A 23,061-nucleotide genomic window follows, 5' to 3' on the forward strand; every position below is an offset into this window, starting at 1 on the left:
CGGGACGGCTGTAGGGATGACTTCCTTAAATTTACCAGCCAACCTAGACGAGAAAGGGTGTCCAGAGTGAAGCCGACATTTTCCCTGCAAGATTGAAAAGTCGGTCTCTTGATCAGCAGGTCGTCTAGGTATGGCAAGACAACTATACCTCGGGAGTGCAGAATGGAAACCACAGTAGACATGACTTTTGTGAACACCCTGGGAGTGGAGGCCAGCCCGAAGGGTAATGCCGCGAATTGAAAGTGTAGATTGTTTACGGCAAACCGGAGAAATCTTTGATGAGGTGGAAAGATGGGAATATGTAGATAAGCATCCTGAATGTCTACTGAGGCCAAAAACTCTCCCTTTTCCAGAGAGGCGATGACTGACCGGAGAGACTCCATCCGAAAGTGACGACGCGGACAAACCTGTTTAAGAGTTTGAGATCTAGGATAGGCCTCACTGCTCCGTCCTTTTTGGGCACTACAAAAAGATTGGAATAAAAGCCCTGAAACCTTTCCTCCCTTGGAACAGGAGAAATGACACCGCTGATACGAAGGGACTCTACGGAATTGAACAGGCTTTGACGAAGAGACTTGGACCTAGGAAGACGGGATGGAAAGAACCGGGGAGGAGGCAGCTGAACCAGCTCTATTTTGTACCCTGATGATACGAGCTCTCCAACCCACCGGTCGTGGATTACCTGAAGCCAGACCTGGCGAAATAAAAGTAGACGTCCGCCTACTCTGTTGGAGACACCCAGAGGAGGCCTCCAGTCACTTAGCCGAAAATCTTTTAGTCCTAGATCCTCTGGATCTAGTAGACTGGGGATGCATTCTTCCCCCCTGGCTGGCCGTATAAGGGATCCGACCGTCTCGGTCCTGATTGGGTCGACCCTGCGCAGGAGAGCCTGATGCTGGGGCCCATCTAACATTGCGAAAGGTTCTAAAACGGGCCTGAAATTGGCGACGAAAAGGCTGTCTAGACCTCTGCTGAGGAAGAAACTTACTCTTCCCTCCTGTGGAGTCAAATAAGCTGATCCAGCTTCTCTCCGAACAAACGACCACTCTGATACGGTAGGGATGTAAGCGATTTTTTAGAGGTAGAATCAGCCCGCCAGGACCTTAACCAAAGGGCCCTTCTGATGGCAATAGCATTAGACGCAGCCGAAGAAGCACAATCTGCCGCATCTAGGGATGCGTTAATCAGATAGCTACCAGCCATTGCTACCTGAGATGACATTTCTGCCAATTCTGCTGACAAATTACCTTCTTGGAGAGCCTTAGATAACGACTCTGACCAAGAAATCATAGCCCTGGCAACCCAAGTTGCTGCAAAGGAAGGAAAAAGTGCTGAACTTGAAGCCTCAAAGACGGAACGAGCCAAGCTCTCTATAAGACGATCCGTAGGATCCTTAATCGATGAGCCATTAGGGAGAGATAGCAACGTGTTAGAGGCTAAACGGGACACTGGAGGATCTACAGAAGGATCTCCTGCCCAATTACTACAAAGTTCCGAAGCAAAGGGATACCTGGCCTTCAGAGCTCTTTGCCCTGAAAAACGCTTGTCCGGGTGCTCCCGGTTGGGTTGAATCAGATCCTCAAACTCAGGGTGAGAGGAAAAGACCCTATGGGCCCGTTTAGCCTGCTTAAATGAGACCCTTCTGACTCTTAGTCAGTCTCAACTTCCCCGCTTTCTGCAGGGGAAGGAGAACGAGATATGGAACTCCAGGATGCGGAAGCACCTGAGTACCTGGACGACGCTTTGCGAATCCGCTTTCCATGCGTCTGTCTAGAGAGAGCGCAGCCCCTGCAGGCCGAAGGCTCCCGAGACCCCGAGGCCCTCTCCGAGACAGGAGGACTACCGTCCCTGACTGCCGGGGTCTGCAGAGATTTGATCGCTTCAGTAAGGGACGCCATGGATTGTGACAAGGACGTGACCCATTCTGGCGGAGCTGCCCCAGCATCTGCCTGAGGGACCGGAGCCGGAGAGACTACAGGAGAACTGGCAGGGGGTGGCTCCTGGGCGCGTTCAGAGCCACAGGCCTCGCAGAGGCGATTACTTTGGGCGTGCGGAAAAGGGGCACAACAAGATACACAACCGGTAAAAAGAACCGTGTGAGTCTTAACCCTTCTAGACATAACGATCCGTAAAGCTATACCCAGGGCCAGAGACTGGGACAAAAAGAATGCTTCAGCCAAATGGAGGGAGAAGCACTTACCCCAGTCCTGTGTCCCCACGAGTACCGTGATGGATCCTGAAAGCACGATGCGGAGCCCAAATGCGCTGTCTTATATGCACAGCAGGCCTTAGGGGGGAGGGACCGCCAAACGATGCTGCGGCCTGGAACAGGCCCAAAGCCGGGGCCTCAATTTTTTCCCCCTCAGAGAGAGGAACAGCCGGAATCGGAAGTGACGTGCCGGAGTGGGCGGAGCCTCACAGCGCGGTTCTGCTGGACGGAAGTCCCGGGCTCCAGGAAGCTGCTCCACGCCCATAGGCAGCCAGGCAGGGCCAAAGCCTCTGGGGGGACAGCGGCGCCGATCATACCCGCAGCGTCGCTCCTAACGCTGCAGCGCCGGAACATGCCGCAGCGCCGGCCCAGCTCACCAAAAAGGAAACAGCGCCGGCCTTAGCAAAGCCAAAAAGGCACCGCACTCCCGGAGGACGCAGCAGCAGGTAATGCCAGGAGCCCCCCCTTGTCACACCGCACTCAGCGAGGGGTAGAACAAATGACGGTGCAGGAACCCTATCTCCATTATCCCCAGGATAAGGAGAGGGACCGTCCACCACCCCAGCTAGCACCCGCAGGGGTGTAGAAATCAGGGGGGAACACACGGACATCTACGGGCATCTGTACAGCCTGGAGTCTAGCTACCTCAGGGTGGTCAGGGCCAAGTCCGGTGAAGAATCCCACGTAGCGGGAAAGGATACGTGGAGAAACATCGCACGTACTTGCCCGTTGATGATTTGGGGAGATCGGACCCTCAAAAAGGTCCGTCGCCCCTTCAATCCAAAGATGTTGAAAATCGGGTCCAAAGATCCAGGACCCATGAGATGTGCCTCCTTGAGACACTAAGCATAAACTGGGGTCTCTGGTAGCCAAGTGTCAGGGTGTATACGATGGAGGAGGAGCTAACTTTTTTTCAAGTTTACTTAGTGTCAGCCTCCTGGCGGCAGAAGCATACACCCACTGTCCTGTGTCCCCCAATGAGGCGAAGGAGAAAACATTTTTTTCTTCTCTTTTTCTTCACCAAATTTGGGGGTGCGTCTTATAAAGCGAAAAATACGGTATATATATGACAAATATTGCTTATAACTAGTATACCTGTTGGTTCCAGACGATGGTGAAGTGTTGGTAAAGCCCAGATTAGGTTTATCTGTGTGAAGATAAGTCTTATAATATGCAAAACAATACAAATGCTAAAGTCAATTCATAAGCTTTTGCAAACCCTACCCGTATGACAATTCAATTCTGCAGAGGTAGTTCCAGAATTAGACACAGTGCCTGAATTCCAGGAAACAAACAAACAAAAAAAAGCCACAAGTTCAACAACAGCATAAGACACAAAAGACCCACACAACTGCAGCGAGGCAATCTATACTCACGAATTGTCTGGCGCCTCACAGAAACCTGCACAAGCGAAAAAGGAGAAGAAATGTCACTAGTAGAACCGTAACAAAAAGAATTGCCAAACTATAAGATTAGCAACATCAGCTTTACCACCGCTGCAGGGGGCTGAATCATGGATCCCACCGTCTCCCGTAGCCTTTTCATTTTAGCTTCCTCATCCTCCACTCTTTCTGCACTCTGCGGGGGTTTTATCTGTATTCTGTATCGCCGTGGTTCATCCTCATCATCGTCGTCAAAATCAGAATCACTAGAGGAACAACAGGCAATGGAGGATTCTTCTGGAGGGGTTTCAGTTAGGGTAAAACACAAAATCACTTCTTTGTTCACCAGACTAGACGATTACAGGGCACATCCCAGGTTGGCATCACAAAACATTTTTCTGGTATGAGGATATAGTCAATGAATAAATAAAATGGAATCTCTGTCACATGGAGAGAAGATGCATAACAACAACCACTCTTGTGCTCCCTGGTGTAGCCTTTGTAACGCAGATCAAGCCACCTGAAAAGGGTGACCCCAGTCACCAACCTCAGTAACTATCTTGTAACTACACAGTAAGTAGGCCTCTGTTATCCTGTATGATTACAACCTTCAAAGTGCAAAATGCTAAATTCAGAGACGGAACAAAAAAAAAATCACCTTAATTGGGCTACATTTGGTCTTTACAAGTATAAAATATATTTTTCAAAAGCAAAAAACTATTGCTTTTGTACAGTTTCCTAAAATTTGAATAAAGTTCCAATATACCTGTACTTGATGGTCTGTAAATCTTGACAATAATAATAATAATAATAAGCAAAGAGGTTCAACAGGCCCTAATAATAAATAAGAAAGCTACTAACAGTGATCATTAAGTCAGTAATAAGGAGTCGCAAGTAGGTAAATTTCTCTTGAAGTGGAAACAATTATTTGTAAAATTTACTCTCCCGAAGAAAAAAAGTACTTTCATTAACACTGCGTGGTGTTCTCAAAGATAACCTAAGCCAACTCTGCATTTCTAGTTAAGAAAAAGGGATCAAAGATCCTCTCTTTCTTAGATCATGGCTTTTTGTGTCATAATTATTTTTCTAATTCAATCGATTTGTAAATTCAGTATCATTTTTTATTATGCATTTCTTTTATTATTATTACAGAATGCTGTAGATAAGCCCCTGATGCCGGTGGCCTTATCTCATATACGATTGTTGGGGTGACAGATTCCCTTTAAGTTCACAATTTGTGGACCTAATAAAAAGATACTGGTTACATGATCATCAGGGCGCCTTGTAAACCCTTCTTCATCAACATCTGGAAGATCCTACAACAACATAAAAAATCCTTTAGACCAAATGTGTATTTAAATTGAATGTAATCTACAGATTTCTTACTTTATTTCAAATAAATATGAACAATTCCATTTCTAAACATGTTATAAAAAATGCTTTAAATGGGGTTGTTTGCTGCTTGGACAACCCCCTTTTTAAATGCTTGAGTAAAATAAGAAGGGACATTGTAATGTCAAGTAAGCACCATAACCAAATCAGTGGTTGCCGATCGGCTGCTGCTCAATATATCCTCAGAGCATATATCTGCTCTGAAGAAACAGTTAAAGCAGCAGAAGGCCATTGCCTGCAGCACTCATGTGACAAAGTCATGCAAGTGGCAGGAGAAATTTCCCTCACGGATGCCGTATCGACAGTGAGCATAAACTTTTCTTATTTAACTCTGGGGAACTCGGGCATTTAGTAAGGGACTGTTCAAGTAGTGGATAACACCTGTAATAAAATAAATTTAAACCCTTAATATATGAAAAACCTAGCCCGTCGTGTCTATCTCCCTGCCTCTGATGCGGGCTCATAACTTTCCCGGCAGAAGATGGCTTTGATATTCAGCCATCGTCTGCCCATAACAGCTGCGGGTGGAGCAGTGTTCCTCCCATGGCTGTTAAGGCTTCTTTTACACTTCCGTTTTTACAATCTGCACAGGATCCGTCAAAATGTTGAAATAACGGATCCCGTGCAGATTGTAAAAAAATGGGTGCACTGGGCCCGTTTTTCTGACAGACCCGTCAAGGCTATGTGCACCTGTTGTGTATGCGTCTTCACAGCAGTTTTCCGCTGCAAAAACGCATACACAACACAACTCCGGTTAAAAATAAAAATAATAATTTAAAAAAAAAAAAAAAAAAAAAAATCGCAATATTCTTACCTTCCGATGTCCTGCGCAGCGTTACCGATGCTCCCGGCAGCTGGCGTTCCCAGTAATGCCTTGGGTGCAATGACCTCTGATGACGTAGCGGTCTCAAGACACCGCAACGTCATCGGGTCATTTCGAAAAGCATTACTGGGAACGATAGCTGCCGCGAGCATCGCTAACGCTGCGCGGGATGCCAGAAGGTAAGGATATTGCGATTTTTTTTAAATTTTCAACATTATATCTTGTTACTATTGATGCTGCATAGGCATCATCAATAGTAAAAAGAGAGAGAGAGCGAGCGAGAGAGAATTTCCCTGACTTGAAACTGAGCATGCGTGGAAGAATTTCCAAAGACAGAACCAGTCGCTGGATTCCTGCTTTTGACGGTCAGCGATGGATCCTGCGCACATAGGCTTCCACTATAGCCAACGACGGGCAGCGCATAACCCGTCACTGAGCGATTTTCCAACGTGCAGAAAAAAAATTCCTCTGAACGTTTTCTCCGCCCGACGGAGTGATTTTCCAACGGATCCAGTGCATGACGGAAGAAACGGAAGGCCATCCGTCGCCAATACAAGTCTATAGGTTTGGGCACACCTCATTTAAAGATTTTTCTGTATTTTCATGACTATGAAAATTGTAAATTCACACTGGAGGCATCAAAACTGAATTAACACATGTGGAATTATATACTTAACAAAAAAGTGTGAAGCAACTGAAAATATGTCTTATATTCTAGGTTCTTCAAAGTAGCCACCTTTTGCTTTGATGACTGCTTTGCACTCTCTTGGCATTCTCTTGATGAGCTTCAAGAAGTAGTCACCGGAAATGGTCTTCCAACAATCTTGAAGGAGTTCCCAGAGATGGTTAGCATTTGTTGGCCCTTTTGCCTTCACTCTGCGGTCCAGCTCACCCCAAACCATTTCGATTGGGTTCAGGTCTGGTGACTGGAGGCCAGGTCAGCTGGCGTAGCACCCCATCACTCTCCTTCTTGGTTAAATAGCCCTTACACAGCCAGGAGGTGTGTTTGGGGTCATTGTCCTGTTGAAAAACAAATGATGGTCCAACTAAACGCAAACCGGATGGAATAGCATGCCGCTGCATGATGCTGTGGTAGCCATGCTGGTTCAGTATGCCTTCAATTTTGAATACATCCCCCACAGTGTCACCAACAAAGCACCACCACATGATCACACTCCTCCTCCATGCTTCACGGTGGGAACCAGGCATGTAGTGTCCATCTGTTCACCTTTTCTGCATCGCACAAAGACAATGTGGTTGGAACCAAAGATCTCAAATTTGGACTCATCAAACCAAAGCACAGATTTCCACTGGTCTAATGTCCATTCCTTTTGTTCTTTAGCCCAAACAAGTCTCTTCTGCTTGTTGCCTGTCCTTACCAGTGGTTTCCTAGCAGCTATTTTACCATGAAGGTCTGCTGCACAAAATCTCCTCTTAACAGTTGTTGTAGAGATGTGTCTGCTGCTAGAACTCTGTGTGGCATTGACCTGGTCTCTAATCTGAGCTGCTGTTATCCTGCGATTTCTGAGGCTGGTGACTCGGATAAACTTATCCTCAGAAGCAGAGGTGACTCTTGGTCTTCCTTTCCTGGGGCGGTCCTCATGTGAGCCACTTTCTTTGTGGCGCTTGATGGTTTTTGCAACTGCACTATATATATATATATATATATATATATATATATATATATATATATATATATATATATATATATATATATATATATATATATATATATATATATATATATATATATAACATATACACACACATACACTTTTTTTTAATGCAATACATTAATCCGATTGGTAAACAGCATAGCGAGAATAAAAATAAAAAAAACACTAAAATTGTGTTTCTTTTGGCCGCAGGCAGCCAAAGCATTGTCTCCACCTCAAGATGATAGAGATGGAAAAGTCGGCTCAGGGTGCAAAAAACAAGCCCTAGAAGAAATATCCCGAAAATTTAAGACATTACGAATCTTGGAAAAAGGTGTCCCAAGCAATTTTTTTTATTCTTTACAAAATTTACTTTTTCACCACTTAAAAAAAGAAGAAGAAAAAAACAGTGTGCATGTTTGTTATCACTGTAATCGCACTGACCTGGAGAATCATATTGCCACGTCAAGGTTGCAAATAAAAAATAAAATAAAATAAAATGCTGAATTGTACTTTGCTATTTTGCCACACTTTCCAATAAAACCACATGATAAAATGGATGGTGTCAATCAAAAGTACAACTCGTCCCACAAAAAACAACCCCTCACATTCCTGCAAGGATGGAAAAATAAAACTAAATTAAGGCTCTTCGAATAAGGGGAGGAAAAAACGAAGGTGTAAGGCTGTGTGCACACGTCAGGATTATTTGCAGAAATTTCCAGAACAAAACAGACTTTTTCCGCAGGAAATCCGCATGCGTTTTTTGTGCTGATTTTTCATGTTTTTTTCCAGAGCTTCCCAATGCATTAAATAGTGGGAAATCTGTGAAAAATCCGCAAAATTAACCCCTTAAGCCCCGAGGGTGGTTTGCACGTTAATGACCGGGCCAATTTTTACAATTCTGACCACTGTCCCTTTATGAGGTTATAACTCTGGAACGCTTCAACGGATCTTGGCGATTCTGACATTGTTTTCTCGTGACATATTGTACTTCATTTTAGTAGTAACATTTATTCGATATAACTTGCGTTTATTTGTGAAAAAAACGGAAATTTGGCGAAAATTTTGAAAATTTCGCAATTTTCCAACTTTAAATTTTTATGCCCTTAAATCACAGAGATATGTCACGCAAAATACTTAATAAGTAACATTTCCCACATGTCTCCTTTACATCAGCACAATTTTGGAACCAAAATTTTTTTTTGTTAGGGAGTTATAAGGGTTCAAAGTTGACCAGCAATTTCTCATTTTTACAACACCATTTTTTTTTAGGGACCACATCTCATTTGATGTCATTTTGAGGGGTCTATATGATAGAAAATACCCAAGTGTGACACCATTCTAAAAACTGCACCCCTCAAGGTGCTCAAAACCACATTCAAGAAGTTTATTAACCCTTCAGGGGTTTCACAGGAATTTTTGGAATGTTTAAATAAAAATGAATATTTAACTTTTTTTCACACAAAATTTATTTCAGCTCCAATTTGTTTTATTTTACCAAGGGTAACAGGATAAAATGGATGCCAAACATTGTTGTACAATCTGTACTGAGTACGCTGATACCCCATATGTGGGGGTAAACCACTGTTTGGGCGCATGGCAGAGCTCGGAAGGGAAGGAGCGCCATTTGACTTTTAAATGCAAAATTGACAGGAATTGAGATGGGACACCATGTTGCGTTTGGAGAGCCACTGATGTGCCTAAACATTGAAACCCCCCACAAGTGACACCATTTTGGAAAGTAGACACCCTAAGGAACTTATCTAGATGTGTGGTGACCACTTTGACCCACCAATTGCTTCACAGAAGTTTATAATGCAGAGCCGTAAAAATAAAAAATCATATTTTTTCACAAAAATGATCTTTTCGCCCCCAATTTTTTATTTTCCCAAGAGTAAGAGAAGAAATTGAACCTCAAAAATTGTTGGCCAATTTGTCCTGAGTACGCTGATACCCCGTATATGGGTGTAAACCATTGTTTGGGCGTATGGCAGAGCTCGGAAGGGAAGGAGCGCCATTTTACTTTTCAATGCAAAATTGACTGGAATTGAGATGGGATGCCATGTTGCGTTTGGAGAGCCCCTGATGTGCCTAAACATTGAAATCCCCACAAGTGACACCATTTTGAAAAGTAGACCCCTTAAGGAACTTATCTAGATGTGTGGTGAGCACTTTGACCCAACAAGTGCTTCACAGAAGTTTATAATGCAGAGCCGTAAAAATAAAAAATCTTATTTTTTCACAAAAATGATCTTTTCGCCCCCAATTTTTTATTTTCCCAAGGGTAAGAGAAGAAATTAGACCACAAAAGTTGTTGTGCAATTTGTCCTGAGTGCGACGAGACCCCATATGTGGGGGTAAACCACTTTTTGGGTGCATAGCAGAGCTCGGAAGGGAAGGAGCGCCATTTGACTTTTCAATGCAAAATTGACTGGAATTAAGATGGGACGCCATGTTGGTTTGGAGAGCCCCTGATGTGCCTAAACATTAAAAACCCCCACAAGTGACACCATTTTGGAAACTAGACCCTCTAAGGAACTTATCTAGATGTGTTTTGAGAGCTTTGAACCCCCAAGTGTTTCACTACAGTTTATAACGCAGAGCCGTTAAAATAAATTTATTTTTTTTTCGCAAAAATTTTTTAGCCCCCAGTTTTGTATTTTCACAAGGGTAACATAATAAATTGGACCCCAAAAGTTGTTGTCCAATTTGTCCTGAGTACGCTGATACCCCATATGTGGGGGGGAACCACTGTTTGGGCGCATGGCAGAGCTCGGAAGGGAAGGAGCGCCATTTGGAATGCAGACTTAGATGGATTGGTCTGCAGGAGTCACGTTGCATTTGCAGAGCCCCTGATGTACCCAAACAGTACAAACCCCCCACAAGTGACCCCATATTAGAAACTAGACCTCCCATGGAACTTATCTAGATGTGTTGTGAGAACTTTGAACCCCTAAGTGTTTCACTACAGTTTATAACGCAGACCCGTGAAAATAAAAATTCTTTTTTTTTTCACAAAAATGATTTTTTAGCCCCCAGCTTTGTATTTTTACAAGGGTAACAGAATAAATTGGACCCCAAAAGTTGTTGTTCAATTTGTCCTGAGTACGCTGATACCCCATATGTGGGGGGGAACCACTGTTTGGGCTCATGGCAGAGCTCGGAAGGGAAGGAGCGCCATTTGGAATGCAGACTTAGATGGATTGGTCTGCAGGCGTCACGTTGCATTTGCAGAGCCCCTGATGTACCCAAACAGTAGAAACCACCCACAAGTGACCCCATATTGGAAACTAGACCTCCCATGGAACTTATCTAGATGTGTTGTGAAAACTTTGAACCCCCAAGTGTTTCACTACAGTTTACAACGCAGAGCCGTGAAAATAAAAATCCTTTTTTTTCCCACAAAAATGATTTTTAGCCCCCCAAATTTTTATTTTCCCAAGGATAACAAGAGAACTTGGACCCAAAAAGTTGTTGTCCAATTTGTCTCGAGTACGCTGATACCCCATATGTTGGGGTAAACCCCTGTTTGGGCGCACGGGAGAGCTCGGAAGTGAAGGAGCACTGTTTTACTTTTTCAATGCAGAATTGGCTGGAATTGAGATCGGACGCCATGTCGCGTTTGGAGAGCCCCTGATGTGTCTAAACAGTGGAAACCCCCCAATTATAAATGAAACCCTAATCCAAACGCACCACTAACCCTAATCCCAACTGTAACCCTAACCACACACCTAACCCAGACACACCCCTAATTCTAATCCCAACCCTAATCCCAACCGTAAATGTAATCCAAACCCTAACCCTAGCCCCAACCCTAGCCCTAACCCTAACCCTAACCGGAAAATGGAAATAAATACATTTTTTTTAATTTTATTATTTTTCCCTAAGGCTAGGTTCACATTGCGTTAGGGAAATCCGTTTAGCACTAGCGGATTGCGCTAACACAATGTCTTTTTAGGTGTCGTGTTTAGTGGTCGCGTTAACGTCCCCGCTCTGGAAGATCGGGGATCGGACCTCGGGCGCGCCGCGGACGCTGCAAGCAGCGTCTGAGGCGCGCCACAAAAGAATGGCACCTTGCTAGCGCGAGCCGAAAATGGCACGCTCTAGCGATGCGCTACACCTGAAAATCACATTGCTGTCAATGGTTGTGCTAACGGACCCGTTGCACGGCGTTAATTGTGACATTTTCGCCGTGCAACGCTGTCCGTTAGCGTTAACCCATTAACGCAATGTGAACCTAGCCTAACTAAGGGGGTGATGAAGGGGGGTTTGATTTACTTTTATAGCGAGTTTTTTAGCGGATTTTTATGATTGGCAGCCGTCACACACTAAAAGACGCTTTTTATAGCAAAAAAGTTTTTGCGTCTCCACATTTTGAGACCTATAATTTTTCCAAATTTGGGCCACAGAGTCATGTGAGGTCTTGTTTTTTGCGGGACGAGTTGACGTTTTTATCGGTTACATTTTCGGACACGTGACAGTTTTTGATCGCTTTTTATTCTGATTTTTTTGTGAGGCAGAATGACCAAAAACCAGCTATTCATGAATTTCTTTTGGGGGAGGCGTTTATACCGTTCCGCGTTTGGTAAAATTGATAAAGCAGTTTTATTCTTCGGGTCAGTACGATTACAGCGACACCTCATTTATATCATTTTTTTTATGTTTTGGCGCTTTTATACGATAAAAGCTATTTTATAGAAAAAATAATTATTTTGGCATCGCTTTATTCAGAGGACTATAACTTTTTTATTTTTTTGGTTATGATGCTATATGGCGGCTCGTTTTTTGCGGGACAAGATGACGTTTTCAGAGGTAACATGGTTATTTATATCCGTCTTTTTGATCGCGTGTTATTCCACTCTTTGTTCAGCGTTATGATAATAAAGCGTTGTTTTTTGGCTCGTTTTTTTTTTTTTTCTTACGGTGTTCACTGAAGGGGTTAACTAGTGGGCCAGTTTTATAGGTCGGGTCGTTACGGACGCGGCGATACTAAATATGTGTACTTTTATTGGTTTTTTGTTTTTTTTTATGTAAAGAAATGTATTTATGGGAATAATATTTTTTTTTTTCTGCTTTATTTAGGAATTTTTTTTTTATTTTTTTTTTTACAAGTGTGGAAATTTTTTTTTTTACTTTTTCACTTTGTCCCAGGGGGGGACAATACAGATCACCGATCTGACAGTGTGCACAGCACTCTGTTAGATCGGTGATCTGACATACAGCCGGGCAGGATTAGAGCTGCAGCTGCAGCCTGATCCTGACCCGGAAGTGCTCCCTGCAGGACCCGGATGCAGCCCGGCGGCCATTTTGGATCCGGGGACTGCAGGGAGAAGACGCTCGGTACACGGTGAGCACATCACCGTGTACCGATCGTCTCAGGGAAGCCCGCAGGGAGCCCCCTCCCTGCGCGATGCTTCCCTGCACCGCCGGCACACCGCGATCATCTTTGATCGCGGTGTGCCGGGGGTTAATGTGCCGGGAGCGGTCCGTGACCGCTCCTGGCACATAGTGCCGGATGTCAGCTGCGATAGGCAGCTGACACCCGGCCGCGATCGGCCGCGCTCCCCCCGTGAGCGCGGCCGATCGCATATGACGTACTATCCCGTCCATGGGAATTAAGTCCCAGGTCACCTGGACGGGATAGTACGTCATATGGGATTAAGGGGTTAATGAACATACTGTGTTTTTTAACGCGATGCGTTTTTTTCACGGAAAAAGCTTGCAACATATGCACAAAAATTGCAGATTGCATTCTATTAAAAGAATGCTTAATGGATGTGGGTTTTTGCGGTTTTATAGCGAAAAAACGCGGGGAAAAAAAACGGGAAAGATCTGGAATGTGTGCAAACAGCCTAAAAATGAAAAATCTCCTGGTCCTTAATGTGTTAAAGTGATATACATGAACTAAACATTTTATGCTTTGCTATCTTACCACACAATCTGGCTCTGTATGTTCACTGCAGGAAAAAAACAAAACAGAAGAAAACAAATAAATAGAAGTAAATCAAAGAAAATGGCAGCTACAAATATTTTGCTGTAAAAAGTGACTGCTGACTCTTACACAGGGTGTGTGTCCTTCTCCCTTCTACTTAAGCCCCGGATACGAAAAGGCTTCGACCATGTACGTTTTACACCTGTGTGTGAAAGGAAGATCTTCATGTAAAGATATTAATGTAAAAAGGAACAAAAGGCAAAAAAAAAAAAAAAACACATAGACCTTACTCCATCTGCGATTATAGGAATATGTTACACTTACAGTTCCCAGCAAATCACCTTATTACTTTCTATATTTTAGTGCTAAAACAAGAAACACATCACAGCAGGAGAACGTAAATTTCCAAAAGGAAACCTCTTGCTGCCTTCTGTTCCTGTTTTAAAGCCAAAAATACAGACGTGAACACACAATACAAATATCCTTGATAAATGATCCCAACAGAAGGGGTCACATTCTTCATAAGCGCATATACAGTCAGTGTGCGTGTTCATACCACAGCAAAGTGAAGGACAGCATCCAATCCGGGTGAAGGATAAAAAATCCTTTACTGTGCCAAATGCAATGTTTCAATCATATAGGTCTTTTTCAAGCATACAATACAGTCAAAAAGGTGGTCTTATATAGGAAGTAGATTCACAACCTCCTATCAGCATCTCATGACCACCCACAGAATTAACATATTAGCAAATACAAAATATACAATGTAAAATATACATATTACAAATACATGTAATAGGGACCCATAACACATTTAGTTTATGTAAGGAAAAACAAGCAAATAGACATCATTATCCCATATATAAAGATATGACGACCCCCAAGGGTAAAGCAAAATAGGGATTTTTGTGTACTCACCGTAAAATCCTTTTCTCCGAGCCAATCTTTGGGGGACACAGGACCATGGGTGTTATGCTGCTGCCACTAGGAAGACACTAAGTAATACAGAAAGAATAGCTCCTCCCCTGCAGTATACACCCTCCTGCTGGCTCCAAGTGAACCAGTTCGGTAACAAAGCAGTAGGAGCTTAACATTTAACCAGGATGAACTATGTAAAAACCAAGGCAACACAGAAAACCAAAGCCATTAGGCTAACAGGGTGGGTGCTGTGTCCCCCAATGATTGGCTCGGAGAAAAGGATTTTACGGTGAGAACACAAAAATCCCTATTTCTCCTATGCCTCATTGGGGGACACAGGACCATGGGATGTCCTAAAGCAGTCCCTGGGTGGGGAACAATGAACTGTAATTGCTCCTTGTACCCACAGGTTACAGATGCAGCACAGCCACCTGCAAAATTCGTCTGCCGACGGTTGCATCTGCCGAGGCCTGAGAATGAATATGGCAATGTTTTGTAAACGTATGCAGACTGGACCAGGTCGTAGCCCTGCAAACTTGTGCTGCCAAAGCTTGGTGCCGGATGGCCCAAGACGCACCCACTGACTGAGTGGAATGAGCCTTAATCCCTGCTGGGACAGAATGACCTCTGACTCGGTAGGACTCCCGAATAGCTGAACGAATCCATATTGCTATTGTCGCCTTGGAAGCGGGAAACTCCTTCCTTGGCCCTTCCGGGAGCACAAACAGGGTATCCGACCTACGGAAGGACGCCGTCCACGAGAAATATCTCTTGAGAGCTCTCACTAAATCCAGTGTGGAGGGCCTTCTCGATGCGATGTACTGGTGCCGGACAGAGAGACGGTAAGACAATCTCCTGATTGAGATGAAAGGATGAGACAACTTTTGGCAAAAAGGACGGGGATGTTCTCAAAATTACCCTATGCTGATGAAAATTCAGGAACAGAACTTGAAAAGACAGAGTCGCCAGCTCTGAGACTCGTCTAATGACCGCAACCAGGAAGGCAACCTTCCTTGAAAGAAAAGACAAGGAAACCTCCTGTAGAGGTTCGAAAGGAGCTTCTTGCAAGACTCCGAGGACCAGCTTAAGGTCCCATGGTTCCAACGGCATCTTATAGGGCAGCACCCTATGGGAGACTCCCTGAATGTCTTCACTTGTAATCTGTTAGCAATCCTGCGTTGGAACAGAACGGACAGAGCTGAAATCTGCCCCTTGAGAGAACCAAAAGCTGAGACCCAAGTCCAAACCCATTTGTAAAAATTTGAGGTCGGAAGGAATGGAGAATTCAAGGAGAACGTCCCCGGTCGCTGCACCAGGAAAAGAAGGTTTTCCAAGTGCGATGATAAATGCGCATAGACGTAGGCTTTCTAGCGCTGATCATGGTAGAGATGACTTCCGGAGAAACCTGCCTGGGTTAGAACCCAGGACTCAATGGCCATGCCGTCAAACACAGGGCCTCGGAGTTCTGGTGGTAAATGGGGCCCTGTGAAAAGAGGTCTGCGCGATTCGGTAATTGCCAGGGAACATCGGCGACTAGTTGAACTAGTTCACACCCGGCGCGGCCAATCTGGCGCAATAAGGATTACCGGTACTCCCTCCGCTCTGATCTTCTTTATGACTCTCGGCAGAAAGGGGAGCGGGGGAAATATGTACGAAAGCCGAAAATGATGCCACAGGAGTACGAGTGCATCTGCCCCGATTGCTGCTGGATCGTGGGACCGAGCTATGAAGTCGGGGACCTTAGAATTTAGCCGAGAGGCCATCAGATCCACGTCCGGGGAGCCCCAATGACAGCGGATCTGGTGGAAGATCTCCGGATGGAGAGATCACTCCCCGGAGTCGAGGCCTTGACGACTGAGGAAATCTGCCTCCCAATTGTCCACTCCCGAATGTGAACCGCAGAGATCATAGAAGACTGGCATCTGTTGTCACAACTAGCCAATATACTGTAAGAAAAGACTTCCCTTGATTCAGGGAGGACTATAATGTCCATCACCTGAGAGACTGTCTGACTCGCTGGGGAAGGAAGAACCGACGGTCGAGGGAGAACGGGTTCCTGTCCCAAACAGCCAGGATGGCATGCTGTAAAGGGATGGAGGTGTAATTGGGCAAATGGAACAGTCTCCAAGGCTGCTAACATCCTGCCGAAGACTCCGATACTGAAGCGCAGAGAGAGCGAGGCTGAGAGAGCTTCCGAACTTCGCGCTGTAAGGCTGAGATCTTTTCCGGGGGGAAAAAGCACCAACCCCTGGGACGAGTCCAGTATCCTTCCTAGAAAGGGAATTCGCTGAGCCGGTACTGGGGAAGATTTTTTAAAGTTTATCCTACAACCCAGGCGAGAGAAAGAATCTATTGTGATGTTCACAGCCTCCTTGCAGGTGCGGAAAGAGGGGCATTTGATGAGGATATCGTCTAGATACGGTAGCACCACCGCTCCTCGGGTGTGGAGTATGGCCACGGCAGCTGCCATGACATTTGTGAATACCCTGGTGGCGATGGGGAGGCCAAAGGGCAGAGCAACGAATTGGAAGTGTTGTACCTGAACTGCGAAGCGAAGAAACCTTTAGTGAGAAGGTAAAAATAGGAATGTGGAAGTACACGTCCTGGATGTCTATAGATGCCAGGAACTCGCCATTTCCCATGGAGGCGACGGCAGAACGAAGAGATTCCATCTGGAAACGTCGCACCCTGACGAACATGTTCAGCAGTTTTAGGTCCAGTATGGGCAGTACTCTACCGTCCTTCTTTGGAACCATGAAAAGGTTTGAATAAAAACCTTGAAACTGTTCGCTTTGAGGGACCGGAATAACAACTCCGTCTTTTCTCAGAGAGCTTATAGCTTGGAAGAACTCTGATGCCTTTGCCCTGGGAGGACAAGATAAGAAGTCTATCTTGTATCCGGAGAACACCAAGTCATGGACCCACTCATCGTGAATGACCGAGAGCCACTGAGGGAAAGCAGGCGGCCGCCTACTTTGAGGGTGTCCCCCGGATACCACAGGGAGTCATTGTGTGGAAGATCTGCCCCTTGTGGAGCCTGTGGATCCCGACTGCCTAAGCCTGCCTCTCCATCAAGGGGAAGGTTAGTAAGAGGCCTGGGAACCTCTGTCTCCACATTGTGCCCGGCCGGAACCGGGAGATGTGGAAGTAGCGGACCAGTTTGAGTTGTAATTACAATATCGAGACCGAGCCTGTGGTTGTGGAAGAAACTTACTCTTCCCTCCAGTAGCGTCGGAAATCAATAGGTCAAGCTTTTTGCCAAAAAGGCGACCGCTCTGATATGGTAGAGAAGTCAGTGAATTTTTGGAAGCAGAACCGCATGCCAGTCCCTGTGCCATAAGGACCTCCAGATGGTGATGGCGTTTGTGCTTCTTGAGAAGCGCAGTTAGCGGCACCCAGGGACGCGGTCACTACAAAATCTCCAACTCTGGCTATTTGAGTAGCGAGGTCTGCTATCTCGTGGGGAAGATTGGTATCCAGCACCCTGAAGCCAAGACCTCAGCCCAGTGGGTCATAGCCTTTGCCACCCACGTAGCGGCAAAAAAATGGGAAGAGTGCGGCTGCTGAGGCTTCAAAGGCTGATAGAGGCGCCCTCCGAGGCGCCCTCCAAGGAGGATAAAACAGATTTAGTAGCCGGGGGAGACTTCCACCAATCTATTCTTGGATCCTGGGCAAAAGAATATTTTGACTCCATGGGCTTCTGCCCTGTGAATCGTTCATCTTGACGGATCTTATGAGATTCAACGATTTCCATAAATTTGGGATGAGTGGCGAACACTCTGTGAGCTCACTTGGTCCTCTTAAAGGACACGGCATGATCCGTTTTAGATAAAGGTTCCTCCTCAAGTCGAGAGTCTCCTGATCGTGATGAAATTCCTGATCTAGGGACGTATCAGAATCGTCCTCTAAAACAGGTTCTCTACTAGCCCCAATGGAAGGGGAGCGAGAAATGGAGCTCTCAGAACCTGAATCCCGGTGATGGTCTGAGGATATGGCACGAGTCCTGTTCCTGGAAGAGCGAGAGCTCCTTAGCAAGGTACGACCCCTGGAGTACAAGGGGTTCTGATCATCGAAAGCGTTGTGCCCTGGTTAGAGGAAGGGTCTCGGAACGATTCTAACGCTTTTGCCAGAGATGCCATAGACCGGGTAAGGGAGGGAGCCAACTCAGGGGGGACTAGGCTCACTGGGTTCGGTATCAGTAACAGGTGGTTCCTGATCAGTCACCGGTTCACAAGCTGTGCATAATGAAGTATTGTGACCCCGGGGTAATGACACTTTACGAGCAGTACATGCCGCAAGGAACATAGTGTGGGTTTTCCCACACTTTTTGTGAGGCTTTGATTGAGGCATAGGATAGCCTTGAGGAGAGCGCTTACTAACAGGGGAAGGGTTAAGCCATGTTTCTGCAGCTTACCCAGGTCCTGTGTCTTGAGTCCCCAGGGGAAGTCCGCGGTGTGTGCACAGAGAACGCTAGTCCTGAAGGCTGTGATTGAAAAGGCTTGAGCAGCTCTGCAGTATCAGCCCTGTGGGTGTACCAAAATGGCCGCCAAGATCAGGAAGTAAGAGCGCTTCTCAGGGAACTGCCGGTGGGTGTTGCCAAAACTCCGACCTGTATGAAGAGGAAAAGCCGGGGACTAAATTTTAAACCTGCGGTTGCGGCCTGCAGCGCCGCGTCAGCTATTAGCGCCGTTCTTAAGCCACACTCCTTCATTGAATTGCCGCACTGCGGACCACCCACAGACCCGGGCTTTAAAGTGCAGACCTTCCATACCCCGGGGACCAGGACCCCCCAGCGCCTCGGCCCCTGCAGTTTACTCACGGTAGATGCGGTGGGCCGGTGCTCAATCCACTGTCACCATAGTCAGGGAGGGGGTGGAGAGCTTCTGCCGCCTTGCATCATCCGCTATATCAGTGGTGATGCAGAGGGGGGGTTGCACGGACGCCATACATATTTATTTTCGGCTATGCAACTGGCTTCAGGAGAGGTAGATGGAGGGAATGCGAAGGAACAGTCGCCCGTAAGGTGAGCTCAGGGCTGGCATCCAACATTGCAGGAAAGGATACGGGAGGGACGTTTCACGTACTTGCCTGTTGATGATTCGGGGGAGATCGGAACCTAGAAAGGAACCGTCTCCCCCATTCGCTCCGTTAAGGGAAAAAATAGAATATAAAGTAAAAAATAAAAATAAAAACGGTGGGGTCTGAAACAGACCCAAGTGCCTCCTACAGACACTAAGCAAGAACTGGTTCACTTGGAGCCAGCACTAGGGTGTATACTGCAGGGGAGGAGCTATTCTTTCTGTATTACTTAAGGTACCGTCACACTAAGCGACGCTGCAGCGATACCGACAACGATGTCGATCGCTGCAGCGTCGCTGTTTGGTCGCTGGAGAGCTGTCACACAGACAGCTCTCCAGGGACCAACGATCCCGAGGTCCCCGGGTAACCAGGGTAAACATCGGGTTACTAAGCGCAGGGCCGCGCTTAGTAACCCAATGTTTACCCTGGTTACCAGCGTAAAAGTAAAAAAAACAAACAGTACATACTTACCTACCGCTGTCTGTCCCCGGCGCTGTGCTTCTCTGCACTCCTCTGCACTGACTGTGAGCACAGCGGCCGGAAAGCAGAGCGGTGACGTCACCGCTCTGCTTTCCGGCCGCTGTGCTCACAGCCAGTGCAGGAGGAGTGCAGAGAAGCACAGCGCCGGGGACAGACAGCGGTAGGTAAGTATGTACGGTTTTTTTTTTTACCTTTACGCTGGTAACCAGGGTAAACATCGGGTTACTAAGCGCGGCCCTGCGCTTAGTAACCCGATGTTTACCCTGGTTACCAGTGAAGACATCGCTGGATCGGTGTCACACATGCCGATCCAGCGATGTCAGCGGGAGATCCAGCGACGAAATAAAGTCCTGGACTTTCTTCAGCGACCAACGATCTCCCAGCAGGGGCCTGATCGTTGGTCGCTGTCACACATAACGATTTTTTTAACGATATCGTTGCTACGTCACAAAAAGCAACGATATCGTTAACGATATCGTTATGTGTGACGGTACCTTTAGCGTCCTCCTAGTGGCAGCAGCAAAACACCCATGGTCCTGTGTCCCCCAATGAGGCTTAGGAGAAAATAGGTTACTATGGTATTCGTTTACCGATCCGTGCATCTGTTTCTTGTACATGCACATCAGTAGCCAATAGAACACCGTGTTCCACCCAATTTACCCACATGACTAAAACCCACCAATACACCATCTGTCTGTCACGACCAATCATCAACTCCCACACGTCATCAAATACAAAGGCCAATCACCTCACAGATCTCATAGGGTGTTTAGTAAATACTCATATCAAATCCATAGATATATTACTGAATCTAATCGCCAAAATACCACAAGTCTCACCACGACTGGCTATACAGCTAAGTAAAGGACTAACGACAGATTTTAAATACTGATCATCAGAACATTCGCATACATACCAACGCAACTCCAAAAGGTAACCAATTCCACATGGTCAGCCATACAGGCAGCACCGCCTCCTCAGTGTGTGCACCGGTACACGTGCGCAGGCGCGCAGAACTCACCCACCACAATAGTAAACACCGCATGGAGAACCATGCAGTGACCTCACTAGAGCAGGGAGACCGTACTCGCCCACCGCCATGCCCTCGGCACTCGCACGCAGGCGTTCTAACCACCAGTCTTCACATAGGAGATGGATTCATCTGTCAAAAGCGCCATATCAATACACAGAGGGTTCCCACTAACAAACCCATCGTTTTAACCCTGACCCTCAGAGATATCCAGCCATATCCAAGGCAACTCATATCTGATAGTCATACACCTATATTCATAATAAATGGAGTGACATAGCTAGCGCTATATGATCGTATATAACGTCAGCACTCATGCAATGAGAATATCAGCAAAAATATATATAACAACTAGTTAGTTTAGCGACATTTGTGAGAAAAGGGAACAGACAGAATAACAATACAGTGCATTATATCACAAAACCATATCAACAAATCCAATATGGGCAAGCAGGGGCAGGGGGGACCAGGCCAACTCAAAGATAATTCAGGACCCACAGTCCCCTCGTCCCTTGGTCGTCCATACATTAAAACCTAAAAAAAAAAAAATTGGATATGGAGCCACAGTATAACATCCAGTTTTTACAGAGCCATTCCAATTGTGTAAACTAGGAAACTGTAAATGACCCTCTAAATGATTGATAGCTGCTGCTATAAAAAAAAAAAATGGATTGTACACGGATGACAAGTGAGAAAAAAAAAATAATAATAAATAAATTAAAAAAAAAAAAAAAAAAAAAAAAAAAAAATCGCACTTTTTGGGATAAAACTCTTATTTTCTTTTATACAGTCGTGTGACCCTGGCTTTAGGATGAATGGCTCAGCATGCAGTCTTGTTGATCAATGGGAAAAAATGATTTGCATTGATGAGGCTAAGTACACCACAGTAGTAGTATAGTGCCTGTGCCAACTTCTTGTGTCATTTCGAATGGTCAGACTGACATATAGGTTACCTTCCCCCAACTAGTGGCCCTTGCAAGATAGTCGCTTTCCAGAAGAAAAAAACATTTGCAAACATCCCCCCCACATGGAGCATTGACAATGAAAGTCTATAAACTAGTCTGCTTTAAAGGGAACCTGACATAACAAAAAAATACAACCTGCAGATATGGGGTTAATAGCGTTATGCTTGCTGGCGCCTGCACATAGATGAACATAAAGGGGAGAATATGAACTTTTAATCCCCCTGACAGTGTTCCCATTTTAGTCACAGGGGCAGCACCGGTGCTGGTTCAGTCACCGCTGAGTATAGAGAGCAGCTGCTGTAACCGCACCCCAGGCCCTCACTGAAAGCCGTCCCCAATGCCTGGGCTGCTCTGTATTCTCAGAGCAATGACTTAACTTGCGCTGGCACTGCCCTGACTGACATTGCCTCTGCCTTGGGGCCGACTGTCAGTCAGGGCTGGGGGCGCGGATTCAGTCACCGCTCTAAGTATACAGAGCAGCAGCTGTCACCGCACAACCAGAATTGGGGCTCAGATGTTAGTCAGGGCCGGGGACGAGGTTACAGCCGCTGCGCTGCATTCTCAGAGCGGTGACTGAACCAGAGCTGGCGCCGGCCTCATGACTGAAACTGGAAGGCTGCTGCAGACAAAGTTAATTTTCTCCCAACAGCGTTCAGCTATGTGCAGGTACCAGCCGACAATATTGCGCCTTGCAATATCACCTTGCAGATTAAACCCATATCTGCATGTTAGTAGCATTTTTTTTTCTGATGACAGGTTGTCATGATTCATTTTTGGATTTATAGCAGTTCTGGTTCTGCTATAATTTAAAATGTTGCTTTTTTCCTTTTGAGACTTTTGGTGTAAGCTGTGTCGTCTGCCAGACTTCCAGTTCCTGAGTGTGACACAGGTTCCCTTTAAAGCCCATGTTCTTGCGTTCAGTATTTTACCTCAGTATTTCTCAGCCAAAACAAGGAGTGGGTGATAAATGCAGAAGTGGTGCATATGTTTCTATTATACTTTCCTCTGATTGTTCCACTCCTGGTTTTGGGTTATAAATATTGATACAAAATACGGACCATGTGTAAGGGGTTGTAGCATCTTCTTACTTCAGGAACATACTGTTCAACACCCCAACTTCCTGCTGGCCAGCGGGAGAAGCACACGCTGACTGACAGTTTGGACCAGCAGTATGTCTGAGCTACTGATTAACCCCT

At 45.8% G+C, this 23,061-nt stretch overlaps 1 protein-coding gene across 8 annotated transcripts in view; it reads right to left on the minus strand.

Moving 5' to 3' along the window:
• The window catches only part of LOC138649071 (F-BAR domain only protein 1-like), a 227,733-nt gene that overhangs the window by 66,322 nt on the left and 138,350 nt on the right, over positions 1–23,061 (minus strand). For 7 of the 8 annotated variants that reach the window (XM_069739216.1, XM_069739178.1, XM_069739206.1 and 4 more), the window contains 7 exons: positions 13,523–13,595; positions 13,394–13,418; positions 4,850–4,907; positions 3,701–3,888; positions 3,586–3,610; positions 3,434–3,484; positions 3,305–3,356 (listed from right to left, as the gene is read on the minus strand). In XM_069739216.1, coding sequence (XP_069595317.1) covers positions 3,305–3,356; positions 3,434–3,484; positions 3,586–3,610; positions 3,701–3,888; positions 4,850–4,907; positions 13,394–13,418; positions 13,523–13,595 — 472 coding nt within the window. The remainder of the gene's footprint in view (positions 1–3,304; positions 3,357–3,433; positions 3,485–3,585; positions 3,611–3,700; positions 3,889–4,849; positions 4,908–13,393; positions 13,419–13,522; positions 13,596–23,061) is intronic. The other variant, XM_069739189.1, reaches the window with a different exon arrangement.

Source organism: Ranitomeya imitator, chromosome 1 (genome assembly GCF_032444005.1).
Source record: "Ranitomeya imitator isolate aRanImi1 chromosome 1, aRanImi1.pri, whole genome shotgun sequence".
NCBI classification, from domain to species: Eukaryota; Metazoa; Chordata; class Amphibia; order Anura; family Dendrobatidae; genus Ranitomeya; species Ranitomeya imitator.